This window comes from Mobula hypostoma, chromosome 2 (assembly GCF_963921235.1).
Source record: "Mobula hypostoma chromosome 2, sMobHyp1.1, whole genome shotgun sequence".
Lineage (NCBI taxonomy): Eukaryota > Metazoa > Chordata > Chondrichthyes > Myliobatiformes > Myliobatidae > Mobula > Mobula hypostoma.
The window spans coordinates 198,342,415-198,362,353 of NC_086098.1; the positions used below are offsets into that span (position 1 = coordinate 198,342,415).

General features: G+C 36.3%; 1 protein-coding gene across 2 annotated transcripts in view; it reads left to right on the forward strand.

Annotated features, from left to right (window-relative positions):
• The window catches only part of LOC134342790 (dnaJ homolog subfamily C member 5), a 45,734-nt gene extending 27,341 nt beyond the window's left edge, over positions 1-18,393 (forward strand). Inside the window, exons 2-5 of one of the 2 annotated variants that reach the window (XM_063041366.1) lie at positions 1,758-1,874; positions 3,640-3,853; positions 7,876-8,050; positions 13,470-18,392. In XM_063041366.1, the coding sequence (XP_062897436.1) occupies positions 1,768-1,874; positions 3,640-3,853; positions 7,876-8,050; positions 13,470-13,561 (588 nt within the window). In that variant the 5' untranslated portion in view covers positions 1,758-1,767 and the 3' untranslated portion in view covers positions 13,562-18,392. Of the gene's footprint in view, positions 1-1,757; positions 1,875-3,639; positions 3,854-7,875; positions 8,051-13,469 lie in introns of both variants that reach the window. The other variant, XM_063041367.1, reaches the window with a different exon arrangement.
• Positions 18,394-19,939: the final 1,546 nt, after the last annotated feature.

The following is a 19,939-nucleotide window of genomic DNA, read 5'->3' on the forward strand; positions in this document are numbered from 1 at the left end:
CTGGGTAGGCATGAAACCAAGAAAGAAAAGAAAAGCAGTACAATCATCAACCCCAAATCACACCCCGCCCCGCAGAAAAAATGAACTAAAACAGAATAGGTACCTCAATCCCCAAATCCCTCCTTCCTGCACAAAAACGGAACAGTCCCATTACCCCCCCCCAAATTCCTCCTCCCACACAAAATGACAAACAAAACAGAACAGGCACATCAACCCTCATATCCCACACCCTGCACAAAAAAACAATAAACATAGTGTAAAAAAAAATGCTTTAGGCAACTAATAAAAAGGTTACAAATGATGTTGATGTATTGTGAATATTTAATACAGTCTTTTCTTGGTATTTAAAGCTGAGAACCATTCCTAGTTTGGGAAAGGTGGAAGGGGGAGGGAGATTTATTGTTTCTGGACATGAGTAAAAATGTAGCGAGTGTGATTGTATTTCAGTGCTGATGGGAGTTCACTTGCAAAATTGCCTTATTTATTATCAATGATCATGGCTTATTGGAGCTTTGGCTTGGACCATCTACTTTTTTATGATGAGTCTCTACTAGTTTGTGAATTTAACAGGAACACACCGGATGTGAAATATTCCAGACTGGAAGCTGCTATGTAACTCTAGTTGAAGACAAATTTAGATTACTTTACTTTCCGTTAGATTAAAAGTAAAATCTTAGTTCCAATTATGACAAATCACACCACAGTATGTCTTAGACTAGGTTTACAAATTTATGATGCCAGTTAACTAGTCAATAATAATAATGGTGAGTTTTTTAAAAGTGTATTTATCTATGGTGTACTTCTGTTAAAAAGAATTTGGGCTGAATTGTGTCTACACTCAGTGCTGATAAAAATCCAGTGAGTGGCATATCTGTAGGCAGAAATACCTCGTTAATGACAGAGGTCAAAGGAGAATGACCAGACTGGTTCAAGCTGACAGGAAGGTGACAATAACTCAAATGACCACGCGTTACAACAGTGGTGTACAGAAGAGCATCTGTGAACATACAGCACATTGGATGGGCTACCACAGCAGAAGACCACAACATACAGTCATTGACCACTGTATTAAATACAGGAGGTGTTTAATAAAGTGGCCAGTTAGTGTGCATCTGTTAAAACAAAAATTAGTGAATAAAATATTGGCCTTTATCAATACCAACTTGTTTTATGAACATTACTAAACATCAGACTGTTTCATTGGAGTATTGGCAAATGTATTTCCAACAGTGAGGTGAGATGTTAATATTCTAAGCTCTATTTTAATTGGTATTTCATAAGAAAAGGTAAAGGTGTGATATGGAGAGATTTAGTGAGGGGATTTGAGTATGTGGGTTTGACAGCTGAAGCACAGTTATCCATAGAATTATTTTAAATCTGGCATTCAGGAGACCAAAAATTGATGAATCGGAACACCAGAAAACGATGAAATGAGGAACAATCTGAACATGTCTTTTTACTGTAAAGATGAGCATGAATTTAAGATGTTCAAGAGCTTTAGAGTAAGATTGATGCAGTTTAGCAAGGCTCTTTGTAAGAGGTAGTATGGAGGAGTTTGACTTGGTACTTCAGGGCTGTAAACCAAACATAGATGAAGTGTAACTTGTAGTTCCTACACTAATATAATTTGATTGCCTATATCTAAGCATTTATCGATCTTCTGCTGTAGAAAACAATGTTACTTTGACCAATTCTGTGCTGAAAAGCAACAGCTGGGTATTTAGTTATCACATTGTTTTTTTTTCTTGCCTCCTTAGTTTGTGCAAAATGGGTGACCAAAGGCAACGTTCACTATCCACCTCAGGAGAATCACTGTACGTTGTTCTGGGGCTTGACAAAAATGCTTCACCAGAGGACATTAAGAAGTCATATAGGTAATTTCTGCAAGTTTTTTTTGATGTGAAATGCTGTCATTATTAAACATAACACCAGAGGGTGCCATTTGTTCACATGTAGGTGCTCTGCCTATTTTAGAAATCATACTGTTCCATATACTTTGAACTGGAATGAAATATGAAATTGCATTGGGTGAATTTTTGAAGTACTGCTGTGCTAAAGTTGTAGAATGTGAACATATTTAGAGTTTTGGACTTCACTGAGATATTTTTGCATGCTTTTTCCTGCAAAACTTCTGCCACCCCTTTGTCTAGTTCAGGTGATAAGAGGTGTACATGACTGTAATGTCAGACCAGGCGACATTACTGCAGCTGCAAATACAATTTTTCAGTTATAATAAAGGTGCAGCTAAAGCAAATCTGTCAACTTGAATAGTTCCATTATTTATTTTTCCCCAAGAAACTTACAAATTGAAAATGCTTGCTCATTTCTGACAAAATAAAGTAGCCCAAGGAAAAACAGCCTCTCTTGTACTTTGTTTCAAGTTTGTCTTTAGTATAATTTAGAAACTAAAGAACCATATATAATTTACTGAAGCAAATGGAAAGTGTTTTTGGAAACGTGTTAGTCTTCCTCTTTCCCAGAGAAGGCAAATTCAAATGTTAATTTCTTGCATGCCTTTTTATGCTGTAACTATTTTAGTATCTTTGACTGAATATTAACCACGTATAGCAGAAAAATGGGGGCAAATCAATCACCAGTTAACTTTGCTATTTCTTGTGGTTTTGCAACTCAAGGTCCTAGTCACTAAGACCTCACCAAATACTTTGTAATCTCACCTTATCATTTTAACCTCCAACTTTACTTCTACATCTGTCCTTGTGATTAGAGGATGACAATGGTAACAGAGCTCATCCTGATGTCTTTCAACAGCACACTCTTAGCACACTGCCCACCTGCAGCCTCCATCTACTTAGAAAGAAAAAGGTATCAATTCATGGATAATATCTTTAATTCATTCTAGCCCTAAATACCTAATACTACAAAGACAGCCTTTTCTCTTTCTAATTATATACTATTAACTTGAAACTTAATAATGCCAGTCTTTAAGACTAAATAATTTTGTATCTTCCCATCCTCCCTAGTCATAATACTACTGCCATCAGTCCTCCACATCAAATGCTCAAAAAAATTATTTTTAATCTTTGGTAGTTTCCATTTCTCATTATCAGCAAATATTTTCTCCTTGGATCTATTCCGCAAGCTTCTATAGTCACTCTTCCTCATTTTATAAACTCTTCATTCTTTTTTCCATTCCATTTCTTCAGCCCTTATTAGAAACTTGCTTTCAACCAGTTAAGCCAGTGCTTTCTAGAATTTCCACTCTGCTCCTCTCAATACTCAGCCCTTTGACAGGCTGTGAGTCACCATTAATGCTTCCTTTGTTAATTCATTTTAATTTTCACCTTCAGGAAACACAAAATGCTTTTGCTCAAGTATTATGAGTACAAGTTAATGTTTTTCTGATTGCAAATGCCGCAGGACTGTGACATCACCTTTTCAGTGTGATCTGCTTTATACTGTGAGATCTACTGGATAGTAACAATTTCAACAAAAACTTTACCAGAAATGTCTAGAATGTCATGCAAAATTGGGTATTTTGAAGTAGTGTTCCTAAAGGAATCCTTGACATTACACTTCAGTCTTTAATGCACTTTGACAACAACTTTGTAATAAAGTGACAATTTTGAGCATTCATTAAAAGTTAAGACTAAATTCTAACATTGTTTCCTTTACATATAGAAAACTTGCATTAAAGTACCACCCTGACAAGAATCCAGATAATCCTGAGGCTTCAGAGAAATTTAAAGAGATAAACAATGCGCATGCAATTCTGACTGATGCCACAAAGCGGAATATTTATGATAAGTACGGATCGTTGGGTCTCTACGTGGCAGAGCAGTTTGGCGAGGAGAATGTAAATACATACTTTGTCTTGTCCAGCTGGTGGGCAAAGGTGAGAATTTTTAACAGTACTGATGCATTTACCTGAAGTAAATTAGTTTCAATAATTTCATGATCATTAGACAAGTGATTCATGAATTACTAAGGTAACAGAATGTGCATGAATAGGGACATAACCATAAGAGTCAAGGGCAGTCATTCTTATGGAATGAACTTATGAAGTCATGGACTTCAGTAAGGCCTGACAAGGTCCCACATGGGAAGGTTGGATAGGAAGGTTTAATCGTGAGGTATTAATATTGAAGTAGTAAAATGGATTCAGCAGTGGCTGGATAGGAGACGCCAGAGAGTGGTGGTGGATAACTGTTTGTCAGATTGGAGGCTGGTGACTAGTGGTGTGCCTCAGGGATCTGTATTGGGTCCACTGTTATTTGTCATATACATTAATGATCTGGATGATGGGGTGGTAAATTGGATGAGTAAGTATGCAGATGATAATAAGATAGGTGGAGTTGTGGATAATGAAGTAGGTTTTCAAAGCTTGCATAGAGATTTAGGCCAGTTAGAAGAGTGGGCTGAAAGATGGCAGATGGAGTTTAATGCTGATAAATGTGAGGTGCTACACTTTGGTAGGACTAATCAAAATAGGACATACATGGTAAATGGTAGGGCATTGAAGAATATAGTAGAACAGAGGGATCTAGGAATAATGGTGCATAGTTCCCTGAAGGTGGAATCTCATGTGGATAGGGTGGTGAAGAAAGCTTTTGGTATGCTGGCCTTTATAAATCAGAGCATTGAGTATAGGAGTTGGGATGTAATGTTGAAATTGTACACGGCATTGGTGAGGCCAAATTTGGAGTATTGTGTACAGTTTTGGTCACCAAATTATAGAAAAGCTGTCAACAAAATAGAGAGAGTACAGAGAAGGTTTACTAGAATGTTACCTGGTTTTCGTCACCTAAGTTACAGAGAAAGGTTGAACAAGTTGGGTCTTTATTCTTTGGAGCGTAGAAGATTGAGGGGGGACTTGATAGAGATGTTTAAGATTATGAGAGGGATAGATAGAGTTGACATGGATAGGCTTTTTCCATTGAGAGTGGGGGAGATTCAAACAAGAGGACATGAGTTGAGAGTTAAAGGGCAGAAGTTTAGGGATAACATGAGGGGGAACTTCTTTACTCAGAGAGTGGTGGCTGTGTGCAACGAGCTTCCAGCAGGTTCGATGTTGTCGTTTAAAGTTAAACTGGACAGCTATATGGACAGGAAAAGAATGGAGGGTTATGGGCTGAGTGCAGGTCGGTGAGACTAGGTGAGAGTAAGAGTTCGGCACGGACTACGAGGGCCGAGATGGCCTGTTTCCGTGCTGTAATTGTTATATGGTTATGATACATTAACTTGCCTGCCCTTAAAGACAAAATTCAATCATAATTTTAAGGGGTTAGGAGAATTCTCTTGCTTTAACCTGTTTTGATAAATAAAGGAACTTGAAAATATAGTGTAAAGATCTTTTTTTAAGTCTGCCTGACATGTCTATCATCTAAAGATCTCCTGCTTCAAGTTTTAAATTTACGCAGTCAGAAATTTAATGCTTGTAACTTCTAGTATCTACAAGTTAATTTGAGACTTGATATTGGAATTTGTCAGTTTGTAAAGATTTTGTGCTGTCAATCACATCTCTATTTTCCCCCACTCTACAAGTTCAACACCTCTGTCTGCTATGTAAAATGTGCTGGTTAGTATTTGTTAACAAAATATCTTGTTTGCATCAACGCAAACACAAGGAAATCTGCGGATGCTGGAATTTCAAGCAACACACATAAAAGTTGCTGGTGAACTCAACAGGCCAGGCAGCATCTCTTGGAAGAGGCACAGTCGACGTTTCGGGTCGAGACCCTTCGTCAGGACTAACTGAAACGCTTCTTTCAGTTAGTCCTGACGAAGGGTCTCGGCCCGAAACATCGACTGTACCTCTTCCTAGAGATGCTGTCTGGCCTGCTGCGTTCACCAGCAACTTTTATGTGTGTTGCTTGTTTGCATCAAGCAGTTACTCATAGAATCTTTATTTAAATAGAATAATTGTCTTTCATTTCTAAGTGTTAACTTTTGGACTTGTAGTCCATATTTATTCCCACCCAGTACTTTACAAAAACATTAAGTCTTGTGAAAATATTTATTTAAAAAGCATATGAACTGAACACCAGCATACTGATTTGTCAATGTACTGTTCCCATGTAGTTATTCTCTCCCAAAGGTAGGTAGATACAGCCTTATATAAGTTTTCTGTTTGTTCTAACTGCTTTTGGTAGCCTTTTCACAAACGTGGATCTCCAAATCTATCACCTGTAGTTGGGTACTTTTTAAATTGTTTGGAATATGATCTTGATTAGTTTTGCCTCCTGTCCCATTCCATAGTACCATTACTACTGCAGAAGATGATAACGCTCTATAGTTGTATGTGTTCCAAATTTTTGGTAGTGTTAATAGTAGAGGGATCCAGTAATATAATTCTTGTGAAATCAATTGAATTGGCTGAAAACTGGTATATTTTTATAGTGTGTATCTCAAGAGGAAGCAAAGAAGAATTGTCCACGTGACACTTTCTGTTGAGCTTATTTGTGAAAGCCTCAACTTTAGCAATAGTCTTAGTGGTGCAGATATTGAGGATGATATCTTGAATCCATCTCATCTCCTTAGTTGCTAAATTGCACAATTCCACTCCTGACTAGATGTGACAGGATTGCAGAGATGTTATCTGATCTGTTGGTTGTGTAATTCTTCAACTTGCGTGCTATTTTTCTACGTTCTCAATTTTATTTGCCTGGTGCAACTCCCAGCATGTCTTCCTCCATTCCTTGCTAAAGAATAGGATTTATTATAATTGTAAGTTAAATGAAGTAATATCCCAAGATGATATGGGTTGGAAGTAGAAGGTAAATATCTTCACTGTGCTATTTGATTCTCCTTATTCAGTTTATTATTTTATCTGGTTTTCTGCTGGCCCCTCCCCAATTCCTACCACCTTTTCTCTAAAAAAACAGCAATGTACACCCAGTGTCCAGAAATGAAACCCGGTGCGGTCTTCTGCTGCTGTATTCCATCCCACTTCAAGATTCATGTAATGCATTTGGAGGCGCTCTTCTGTACACCACTGTTATAATATGTGGCTTTTCAAGTTACTGTTGCCTTGCTGTGAGCTTGAACCAGTTGGGCCATTCTTCTGACCTTGCTTATTGATGAGGTGTTTTTGTCGACTTTTTGTTTTTCACACTATTCTGCAGAGTAAACTCCTGAGACTGTGAAAATCCCAGTAGATCAGCAGTTTCTGAAATGCTTAAATCGCCCTGTCTGGCACCCCAATGATCATTTCACAGTCAAACTCACTTGGATCACAATTTGTCCCAATTCTGATGTTTGGTAGGAACGACTGGACCTCTTGATCATATCTGCATGCTTGTATGTGTAGAGCTGCTGCCACATGATTGGCTGATTATTAGGTACACTTGCGTGTTAATGCAAATATCTAGTGCCCGCTGAGTGTATGATATAGTAATAGAGTTCAGGAACAGGCCCTTCAGACTGACTGGTCCATGGCAAACAAGATGTCTATCTAGACCAGCCCCATTTGTCCACATTTGGTCCATATCCCTCTAAAGTAAACCATTCTAATCCATGTACCTTTTTGAAGGTGCTTTTAAATGTTAATATACTGCACCTGTCTCAACCACTCCCTCTGGCAGCAAATTCTATATGCAGAGCATCCTCTGTGTTACAGAGTTGTCTCTCAAGTTACTGTTTAAATTTCTCCCCTTCCCATACCCTCAGCTTAAACCTATGCCTTCTAGTTTTTGAAATCCCTAACACGGGGGAACAGGTCTCTAGTTGAATCTTAGTCACAGCTTATCAATTGTTTTGGTTAGTTTCTTAATGTGACTCTAAATAAGCATGCTGAATTATATATGAAATATGTCAAAATATTGTTCCATAGGAGCATTTGATTAGTATTTTATTACTGAAGACCTATTTGAATGGGGTCTGCCACTATTAATGACAAAGCATTTTTTTTATTTTCAGGCATTGTTTGTCTTCTGTGGAGTGATTACTGGTTGTTACTTCTGCTGCTGCCTCTGCTGTTGCTGTAATTGCTGCTGTGGGAAGTGTAAACCAAAGCCTCCTGAAGGAGAAGAACAAGAATATTATGTGTCTCCAGAGGATCTGGAGGCACAGCTACAGTCAGACATGGAGAAAGGTAAATAGAATCTATAACTTGCATCACATCAGATCTTTCTGTAAATGAAGAAGCTTAATTCTGGCATTTTAAAAAAATATTAGGTTATTACAGAAGTTAAAACACTTAAGCAATAAGACTAACTGATTTTAAGCAACAAATTGTATTGATGCAGAGTTTACAACCTGCAGCATGCTAATGGTTCTTGGCAGTGAATTTGAAAAAGACCTTGTGACCTTGATGGTTGTAGTTCTTTTGTTAAACTACACATGTGCAACACTGAACTTTGTGTGTAACTGCTTTTTTTTTGTGTGGAGGCCAGAACAAGCTGTGCTTATGAAATAATTGGAAGAATTGTGACACTAAGGAAAACTATGCTGCCAATCTTTGGCTGTCAGATTCTTAGTTTTCAATGTTTTAAACATTAAAACAGTCATAAACTTCCCAAAAAGTTATCATGCGCTTCGGCAATTCATTTTTCCTAACTTGCACACTTTATTGTTTGTGCCCCATTCAATTCATTTCTAGTGTCCAATATTAACTCCGATTTGCGAAAGCTATCAAATCTAACACTTTCACTGCAAGTTTTCCTCTGCTTATTAGATGTCACTAAGCAAGCATTTTAACTTTCCATAATCAATTTTGATGACTTTACTGTTCCAAATCTAAATATCCCAAAGATGGTATATTTAATTATATTAACTTCTGTTGAACCAACATGAGTGGAGGAAGGGCAATGTAGATTTATCATAAATATTGTATAAGGTTATGCTAAACTATATTGCTAAACAGAACACAGGTAATATTCCTTTGGGACTGCTCCATTTTGATAACTTCTCCATGTTCCAAAACTCCAAGTTTGACCTTGCTGATTGAAAGTGTGTAAATTTGTAATGAGACTAGAGCATTCAACATGCCACTGACGCAAGTTATGGAAATTGAAGCTTAAGTTATTCATTGATTTCAGTGTTTTTAAGAGTTTCAAGGAAATGCACTTGAGACTAATTTCTCTAATTCTTGGGTGTTAAATTCAGCACATCTTAATGTAAATAATGAAGTCCGGTTTCCATAAGTCTTTTGTTGTACTTGCATCTTGAATGTAGACATTTTCCAAACTTCAGGAAGCTGGCAATGCCCAGGAAGAGGTGAGCATTTTGAATATTTAAGACCATGATTGAAATGCATGACATATTGCCATAAAATAAATCCATAAAATCATAGAAGCTGGAACCAGGACCTTCAGCCTAGTGTATCCATGAAAATTTATTCCTTTGTTTTGCACTTGCTTTCTAAAACCTTATAATGACGAATTCCTATCTTGAATTGTGCAGACAAGCTGAGAACAGTTGGATCAATGCATCTTTCAGTACTTTAGCAGCTGCTGTCTCTTAAGCAGTCATTCGTAAACACTTGAGTCTAATAATGTCATCCTGCATCTGGTGCCTTTAAAAGAGAACTTGGTGCAGAGTCCTAATGTATACACCTCACTTGTCATTTGTACATCTTCACACTAGAATTGTAAATGAGGCACAGATTAACGGTTTTTAGCCTTATTTCTATAATTGTGGATATCTAGTGAAAGCTTGAAGAGTAAGTCTCCTTCATAATCTAAATAGGATTCATTTTGAATTCATTTTAAGCACAATAAATTTAGCTGTTTCTGGTTGCACTAATTCAGAAGCAATTATCAGCTTGTTGAGTCTCAAATTAATACTGAAGTTCATTTGTTCATATAATACAGCAATTTGTAATGCTTTCTACATGTCATTTTCTATCAGATAATTCTCTAAGTAACAGTTCAGTCTAGCAGGGGATTCAATATTCTTGTCATTGGAAGTATAAACAATGTGGTGGCAAGCCTGTGGCACGCGCAAAAATTCTGTTGGTACGCAGCATGCAATGCTGCCCCTCGATTCATTAAGCCAATCCATAAATTAAAAGAAAACAATGTTTGTATACACTCAAATGAAGCAGTAGATGAGTTTTTTACGAACCAAGATTGGTAAGATATTTTCACAGGAAATGTCTGGTACTAGTTTTGTACCAGATAGGTGGTTGTAAGAACGCAGGACATTGGATGATAAATTTTTAAGTCCTCACGGACCTGGTGTACACTATTTTGATAGCAAAGTTACTATAATTATTTTGAAATGTTAATTTTCTAATTACCTTTTTAAAAGATTAACATTAATTTTTAACCCGTTTTTGTAAAAATCTTTTATTTTAATCTGTTGCTGTTATACTTCTGTAAATAGCAAAACAATGAATTCACCTAAATACACAACAGGGCTCATCCTTTTTTTGTTTCCCCTTGAAGTCCATAATTATTGTTACTAATTAATCAGTGATAATCTATGTTCGGAATTACAAGAGAATTTTTTTTTGGGCACGCATTCTCAAAAACATTTGTCACTCCAGTGTAGATAGTTGACTTGTCATGTCATCTGGAGTATTTTTCTAGAACCACATATTACAGAATCAGCCAGACAATGGACTATCTTACCCTTCATGCCCTCCACAATTTTGGCAACTTCCAATTCCCTGGCCCAGACCCTGACCACCTATCTTCAGCATACGCATGTTGTACACCTTTTTCCCATCTGGGAGATCGTGGAGCTCTCCATTTCTTACTGGAACAAAGACCCAATCCGCTGTCGTCTACTAATGCTCTCGGCATCTGTGAGGACTTGTTCTTGTCTTCAGAACTTCTATTTCAATTCCTCCTGCTTCCTACAAATCAAAGATGTACCTGAGTATTCATACAGGTTGTTTCATGCACTTGTGCAGAATTTGTTGGTATTATCACCCTTGCTACTAACTTCCACCCTTCTCTTAAATTGAGACCATTTTTGACATGTCTCCATCACAAGAGATAACTAGTCTGCTGATTATCTACTATTACACAGACTCACAGTTACCATAACTACATCTCAGTCTACTGCTCCTTTCCCTTCCTCTTTCCTCTCTCTGCTACATTGGCTCTCAAGATGATACATTCCAGTTTAGGAATTCTAACTGTCCTCGTCAGGAAATGTGGCTTCCCTGTCACCATGGATGTCTGCTCTCTCCACTTCTCCCCACCCCCCCCCCCAACACCCCGGTAGTTAGTTTCCTTCGTCCTCTTTCACCCCACTAGCATCCACATCCTTTATAATCTCTGCCACCTATAAGAGGATTCCACCACCAGTCACATCTTCCTCCTATTCCCTTCTGCATTCTACATGGACAGTTTTCTCCATGAGACCTGGTTCACTCATTTCTTCTGCAACCATCCATATTCCCTGTACTTTCCCCTGGAACTGCAGGAGGTGCACCACTTGTCCCTTCACCACCTTCCTCAACACCATCTAAGGACCTGAGCAGCTCTTCCAGGTGATCCAACCTTGTTTGTTGCATTTGGTGCCCATTCATACCTCTGCATCAGTGAGATCATGCATTGACTAGGCAATCATTTTAAAGAGCTTCTGTGCTCTGTCTACGTGATCCGCTTGTGTTTCTGGTTATTTGAACTCTTGTTGCCATTCCCACACCAACCAGTCCTCTGCCTTTGTCATTGTGAGGCCAAATGCCTCACTCAAGAACCAGTGCCTCATATTTCATGAGGGTAGACTACAGCCCAATGGTTTGAAAATTGAATTTGCCATTTTCATGTAACCTATACCTGCCGCATTGTTTCCCTCTCTTACCAGTCCACCTTGGTCTCGTCCTTTACTCATCTTTCCATTTTCCTCAGCTAGATTCACTACTGTCCCCTATCTGACCAACACTCACACACTATCCACCTGGGTTTCTTCTACCTTGGCTTCCCTTCACTGGTCTGCTTCTCACCTTCCAGTTTTCATCTATACCTTCTCCCCACCTGTCTGCAACTTTTTTTTTAAACTTGTTTCCACCTACTACCCAACAACTTCTATATCAAAACCTCCCCCTTCCCCAATTGGCTCCTTCTATTCAACATCTGCCCCTCCCACTACACCTGGTTCCTCTAATCACCCACCAGCTCCTGGCTAGCCCCTCCTTTCCCCTCCACACTGCTAGTCTTCCCACCTTTTATTCTGCCCTGATGTAGGGTCAACCAAAATGTTGGCCGTCCCTTTGTCTCCACAGATGCAGCTTGAACTGAGTTTCTCCAGCAGTTGTTTTTTTTTCCCTACCACCTTCAGAATACTTGATCTAGTGTCTCCAGTAGGCTATACTGGGCCTGAAGCTGTATAATGTTATGTGTTTAATAAATTATCCTGAACTAAAAGATCTGGGAGGTAATAATCATAGCATGGTAGAATTTAGCATTCATTTTGAAAATCAGAAACTTGGATTTTAAACAACATTGTTAAACTTTAAGGGGATTTACAGAAATGAGAAAGTTGGCAGACATCGATTGGGCAACTAGATTAGCAGTAAGATCATGAACCAGCTGAGGAAGCCATTTAAGGAGAAAGTTATATCTTCAATTGAAACAAGATTCCTATGGTGTAAATGCTGGGAAGATGTTTTCCCTCAAAATAATGGATTTCCGCTTTAAGACTGGAATGAGGTAGAATTTCTCTCAAGGTTGGAACTCTGACATTCCTTGACCCAGAAAGCAGTGAAGGCTGAATATTTGAATGTATTCAAAGCTGAAAGATTTTTAATTGGGTTATTGAGGGTATAGGGGTACGTTGAGAAAATAAACCTGAAGGCAGAGCAATCTTAATCATATTGAATGATGGAGGAGGCTCAAGTTAAAATGGTGTATTCCCCTAACTAATGGGAGCAGCTTACCTAGAGAAAACATTTTTCATAATGTTTGTTATGTAATTAATTATCAGGGTATGGATTTTTGTGGTTAAATTTACTTTGGATTTGGCCATCAAGCATGTCTAACTTGCTCCTAATAACTTGGTCTAGATTTTTCTGCATTTCATATTGGGGATAACTTGCTTTCCTTGGTAACTTGCTGTTTAAATTATATTTTCCCCATGGCTGAAAGAGAATGCTGGTCCACACAAGACTATAAGCTGTATTGACAGGTTATTGAAGGAAATGAGAATATTGATTCATCCACGTGGTTTATGTTCTCTTACTTGCAAAACTCTTTAAACTGTTTCCATGTCCAAATGTGAAAGTGGACTTTATTAACAGTAAACTTGAGTATTTGCTTTTTCCCCATTTGTATGCATCAATAATATTCCCTTTTATTGGTGAGTGTATTTTAAATCTGTAAACAAAATTTGGTTTTGTGTTTTACTCATTTGTTTTAAATATTTTTAAATGGCTAATTTGAACCAACTTTCTCCTGCTTTTGAATGAAGTGTAATATACAAAATTATTGTAATCTATGTTACATTATTTTGATTAATGATGTGCAAAATCAAGAAAGGTTACATTTGTGAAATTTTAGACTCATTTAACCAAATCATATTTATTTTCTCTTCCTTCCCCCTACCCCCATTACCTCCAGAGGGAGATGGAACAATTGTGGTGCAGCCAACAACAGCCACAGAAACAACTCAGCTCACCAGTGACAGTCACCCCAGCTATCACACTGAATGATTTAATTTAACCAAGTTTGCTCTTGTAATTAAAAAAATATATTTACAGTTCATTTCAGCACTGGGATAGTTAAAGCTATAGATAGAACTTTCACAAGATTTTCTGCCAAGGTGAGAGCCGCCACCAACATTGAGAAGGCCACCTTCCCTTATCTTGCCTTTTGCCACTGTAAATTAACTTAAGTACTGTAGTGAACAGTATTTAAAACCATTTGACACTTTTATTTTAATTACATAATATAATGTGTGAATGGAATGATGTCATGTAACTGTATGAAAATAGAAGCAGTGCACATAAACTACCACGTAAATATGACTAGAAATTCAGTGCTTGTCACGCTGACCTGTAGTTTTATTGGCTTTTGTAGAATGTTGCCAATAATGAGTTTGTTTATAGTGCTTTTTTATATAGGGAGCAGGTAAATATGGTCAGCTTTGTCTTTGTCATTTATGACATGTTTTGTGCTTGAGGTCAAAGGAATTTTGTTGTGCGATCATATGGTGTACACAACTTGAGTCAATGCATTATCTACCCAAATGAAAGGGGTTTTTGGTTGTTCTGAAAATCAGACGCAGCTCAGTTACTGTCCATTGTATAATTCAATGTGGTATTTTGAGATGGTGTCCAACTGCCAGTTTTTGACATACATCTAACATTCATTTGGGGGGAAAACACCCTCTAGTGTGGAGTTCTTCATAGCTGTGCTACAGCAGTCTTGCAGAAATATCAACATTTAAATTTAAATGTTACAATAAAATATTAAATATGGTGTTTCAAGTGATCAGTGGACCAGTGTAACCATTGTAAGAGGGGCTGATATAGAATGGTTGTTTAATTGTTTACACTTTGGTCATTTTCATTTTTAGAAAAAATCTTTCTAAATCTGTATGTTCAGATCATGTTTCATAGCAAATACTGATTCAGTGATGGCTCTTATCAGGAGCGCAATCACTTCTGTAGCCTGTTATAACATAAGGTAGCAAATTGCCAAATGGTAACTACACTATTCTATATTAACTATTCTTCGCTCTCAAAATGAGAATTTTTTCCAAAATGTTTTAACTACTTCTGTTTGATCCTGTACAGTATGGAGATAGCACCCCATTTTCTGCCTTCTGCAAAAGTCCTATGTTTGTCATTTTTAAAATGTAACCAAATTATAGTGACACGGTCAAAGAAAACTGGCCAGAATGCAGTACTAGAAGAAAATGTATAGGTAATTTTGACTAAAGAGCACATAATTTTAAGTTGTGCTAAAAATTGTCTTTATGGTGCTAGGCTTATTGTCATGGCAGTCTTGAGAGAACTGGGAGTACTGATTAGCTGAAATGCAACATTATATCATGATTGAATTGCCATCAAACTGTGATAATGAAAAGGTTCTAATATAAACTGGCAGTTTCAAAATGGACCAATTTTTATTTTTTAAAGAAATGCATTAATAGTTCCTTCCCCTTCGTGCTTTTTTTTGAAATTTATTTGCATGTTTGTTTCTTTGTACAATGCTCAGTCCTTGGAGTTGAAACACTAACCTTGTTAGAATTATAATAATTGGTTGTATTTGAGCATCTTGTATTGAGGGAAGATTATAGAGAGTTGTCTAAATGTTTTATAAAGTCATGACGTTGCTATGTTAACCTGGTCAATTTTAGTTCAGTCTTGTTGGACTGCATGGTTCCTTACTGTTCCCATCAAATCGCCTGCTAACATGTATGTTGTTATCATAAGCCTTAATGTCCTTTTGAAAGAACAAATTGCAATTGAATATTCCTCAATCAATGTATTTTGAGGGTTTCCCAGTGTGACCAAATCCCAATCTATCCGCAATGGTGTAATATTCTCTGATTGTTGGATTTTTGGCAAGCGGGGTAGGAACGGCTAAGGTCACTAATAGATTTTCAGTCAGTATAAAGTGATGTGAATAGAATGATAGCAACTATTTGATAGCAAGAGGACAAATGCAGCTCAAATATCTAAGGTGATGCAAATTTACTGTCAATTTTTGAAGGATTTGCATGCTTTTACTGAAAAACAACTTGGATAATCCATTGTTATCACACTGGATAGATGCTTGATTTATGTAGAATATTAAATAGACAATCATGGTTTGTGCTACAATTGGCACATTGGATGATGTGCTGGTTAAGTGTCATTGGGTTACTGAAGTTCATTTGTTACAAGTCCAAGTTTTATATTTTGAAGGATTCATTATTTTTTACATCTGCATTTGTATCATAAGAACTATATTTGGGTGTCATTTTACAGCAAGAAAGCAACCAAAATATTACTGTTTTCCTTTAATGTATCCTTAAATCTAAAATCATTCCTATGGTTGGGAAAAAGTATAATTGTATTTGACTCCTAGCCTCTTATCATGAATTGAACCTGACTTAACATCCAGTTTATTTAATTGGATATAGTAATACCAAAAAAATTCAGGAGTAGTCTTGATATTTAGTCTTTCAACATAACTGCAAATTTTTTTGGATTACTGAAACTGTTCTGCATGATTGTGCTGATTTTAAAATTTCTATGGCTGACATCTGGATGAATACCATATTGAATTTTAATTGAGGAAATCAAAGGTAGTTTAGAGAAATTGTATCATGAATTTTATAATGCTGATTGGCCTAGTCAAATTGCTTGATTTTCTGAAGTGATACTCACAGTAAAAGAGCATTTGTGGGCATCACACATTGGAATTTAAAAATGGATATTGCCTAATTCAAGGAACACTTAACTGTAATTAATACTCGAGACCAGTAGAGGATTCACTTAACCTAGCTCATTCTGGCTTGTGGATAAGGATCTAAAGCTTTCCTTATTTGATTATTCTACTAAATATATTACTTCCTTTCCTTTCCCCTTTCACTTCATTAGTTCTCACTTCAAATTTATCTGCCATAAACAATTGGCTGCAAACTCCAAAGATCTTTGGCTCCGCTGACTCCAAGATAAAACATGGTTTCTTTTTTCTTTGTTTCAGCAATGTTGAGGTATTTGGGGCACGACAACTGACTAAACATATTTTGCAAACCACTTCAGTTTCAAATGCCAGTGAACCATCAAAGCTGAATTGTGAATGCATTTTCTCCAAAATGCCCCCTCTCAACCTTTACATACATTCCTTGATGTTCTGATCTTTATCATATTAAACTGGTATGGAAATGTGGAAATTTGTTATTGTTAACTTTATTAAATAATTTAAACATAGAATCACATTTCTACCATAGCTTGGGTCATGTAATTTGTGTCTAGTAAGTTTGTCTGGTTAATAATGCCTGTTCCAATAATGTTCAAATGTAATGTTAATGTAAACAATGTTTTGTTCTGTGAATCAGGATAACCACACAATATAGGAGTAATTTAAATTTTATTGAATAGTACCTCTTGCAAGTTATGTTCCATTTATATGGTTAGTTTTGAGAGAAGTTTACATTAAGTATTATAGTTTAGTTTGCAATACAGGTTTTAAGTAACTTCCTGGTGCACTGAAGCAGTGCAGTACTTCTAGTACTGTACAGTTAAGTACAAGATCCATAGAATATTGCAATACCTTTAAAGCATTCCCAGTCAACTAAATTGTATGTGGTGATGAGTGTCTGAATAAAGAGGATAGGTGTCATCTATAGTTTTAGATTTTCTGGCAATTCTGTTTCAGGTAATTGTAACTTAGTGGTATTTGTAAAACACAGTGGCTCAAGGTATTCAAATCCACAGGATGTTTAAAAAAAACAACTTGATTTCTCCAAAGGTCAACCAGTCATGTAATTTGCATGCTATTAAAATAATTGTTAATTTGGTATATTTATGTTAAGTTGTCCATTATAAAAATGCCGTATTTAGTTTTGATTTAATATCATTTCAATGTAACGACTGCTACTGATTCTGCAGCGCTAATGCTAAAATTAGAATCTGGACGTCCCATTTGAAAACTAAATTAATCTGTTAACAGTACAAGATAAATGGCCTACTTGATGATACATTTGCATTATATTGACTAATTGAGGAAAAGCCGAACTAGATGAAGCTATTACTTCCATTCCATTAAATTATAATACTTTGTTACCCTGCTGCACTTACGAACTTCCTGAAGCCTTTCAATCTCCAAGTCAGTTTGTGAAATGTTGTCTGTAAGTTTGACATACCAGGCTTTAAATTTGCTTGTCTAAATACAATAGAGATACCTTAACATAATTTTCAATTGTAATGCAATGGTGAATTTGCAACTACAGAAATGCTTCTCATCAATCAGTAAATTTTTGTTGTGCCAGTCATCAAATGAGTTTGTACAATGATTTAGAAACTACTAAAATTGAATAATATTGCAATTGATTTAATGTACACTGCTTTCGCATGTTTCAGGAGTAACACTAAACAGACCGAATAACAAATTATTTAAAAGATTGTTGGATTTGGCTGCAGATAAAATATTGCAAAGCCAGAATGCAATGTGCGAACTGTCTTCAAAATTTGATAGATCCTTCAAAATTCAGATTATTGGTATAAAAATAGAAACAAACATTGTTATGCAACCTTTTTGGTATTCTTAAAAGGACCATAGTTGAAATTGTATGTAAGTAGATGTGGTTATGTTAACTACAGGACTTGAAGCCCATGGACTCCTGTACATAAAATAAACTGTAATGTTTTTAGCATGGTTATTTATGTACTGTATTGCTGAAAATCATTGGTAATTTATTGATTTGCAGTTGTAAAATAAATGTTTCCAATGCTTAAATCACTGTAGCTTTTGTCATTTCCTGTATGAACCAGTTCTAGTTCTAAAATAGTTTAGTTAATAGAGGCAAAATTCAATTTAAAATTTGGCTTGAATAGCAAACTCCAATTTAAAGCTTTGCAGATATCAGAAATATGAAATCAAATAGTTCAGAAAATATTTAATGATCAGGCAGTACCTTTAGAAATTACTAACTTGAAATATTAACTCTCACCACTTGCTGTTTGACCTGTTGAAGATTTACAGTATGTGGGTTTTGTTCCTTTTCTAATTTATCATTTAGTCTACATGCAAATGCAGTAACTGTATGTAGCAAATAACCTTTCATGGAAAGTTTTAAAGAACTCCATTAGTTGCATTCTCTGAAATCAAATTGTAGGAAATGATCATAATTATTTGTATACTGAAATAACTTTATTGTGAATACTTTCTATTTAACTACCTAAAATTCCAGGTTGGAAGTTGAATTGTCAATACGTATTTGTAGAGAATCTTTTTCAATATCATTGTGTGCTGCTGGATTGTTAAAATAGAAGATTGCCAGCCCCAAACAGTTTGCATTTGATTATTGGGGTAACACGTTTCCTGATTGAATTTTGATTCATTCTAGAAGACATAATTCTGTCTTTCTCTGGTGCCTACTGAAAACTCTTAAAAATAGATTATCCTTAGAAATTTGAGATTAAATTTAATGGCTAGGAAGTAACTATCTGATACCGCTTTGGGCAGTTAGGTTGAGTTGTTCTCCAATTTTAGCAATTTACTTGCAGGAGTTTCTTCACCGTATGAGACAGCATCATCAGTGCACTGTTAATTGTGGAGACTTCTGAATGCAATTCAATGTCAAAACAGTCTCTGATACTGTGTCCTGCTCCAAATCTATTTATATTGTCATCTGCCTGGAGGGCAATATCCTACAAAGGTATGTAGATAGAAGGAAATATCTGGATTTGCTATTGCCCACTAAATCTCTGATAATCTGGAATTTGTTCTGAAATCCTGATTATCCTTGGTATTAAATTTAATAAAAACATAATCCTGGCTAGAAACTAACTATAATGGATCAAGTTTATAGGGATGGTTGATTTATTGAATAGCCTGGTGATCTTGTTTAAGATGGTGAAGAATCTTTATCTGTATAGATTGTGAGTAGGATGTGCAGTCAGAGCTGGGGTTGCAGGGTTCTTGTATTTTTCAACTTGTTTTGACAAACTAAGTTTACACGCTCACTACTTGCTTGTTGGGGTATTAATAGCAGTCTGATAGTTCAGCAGAGGCTCATGGGTGCCAGATTGGCTTTATTTTGGAAAGATCATAATATTTCCGAACATGTTTGGGGCTAATCCAAATTTAGAATGATGTTTGTTCCTTCTTTCTGTGCTCGTAATTATGAACTACTAGATGATGGGTGATCAGAGAAAGCAAGTTAGTTGATTTCCTTCAGATCGCAGCCTGTTTTTAAAAGTTAATTTACAAAGCTCATTGGTTCCTTGCAACACATGAAGATTTGTGTGAAAGCTTTAAAATAAAGCCTACATTATACAAATGCCTGAACCCTTTACTGTTGATTTCATCATGAGTTAAAATCTATTCCTAATGCAGGACTGATGAAGATCTAAAACCAGTAAGCTGCAAGT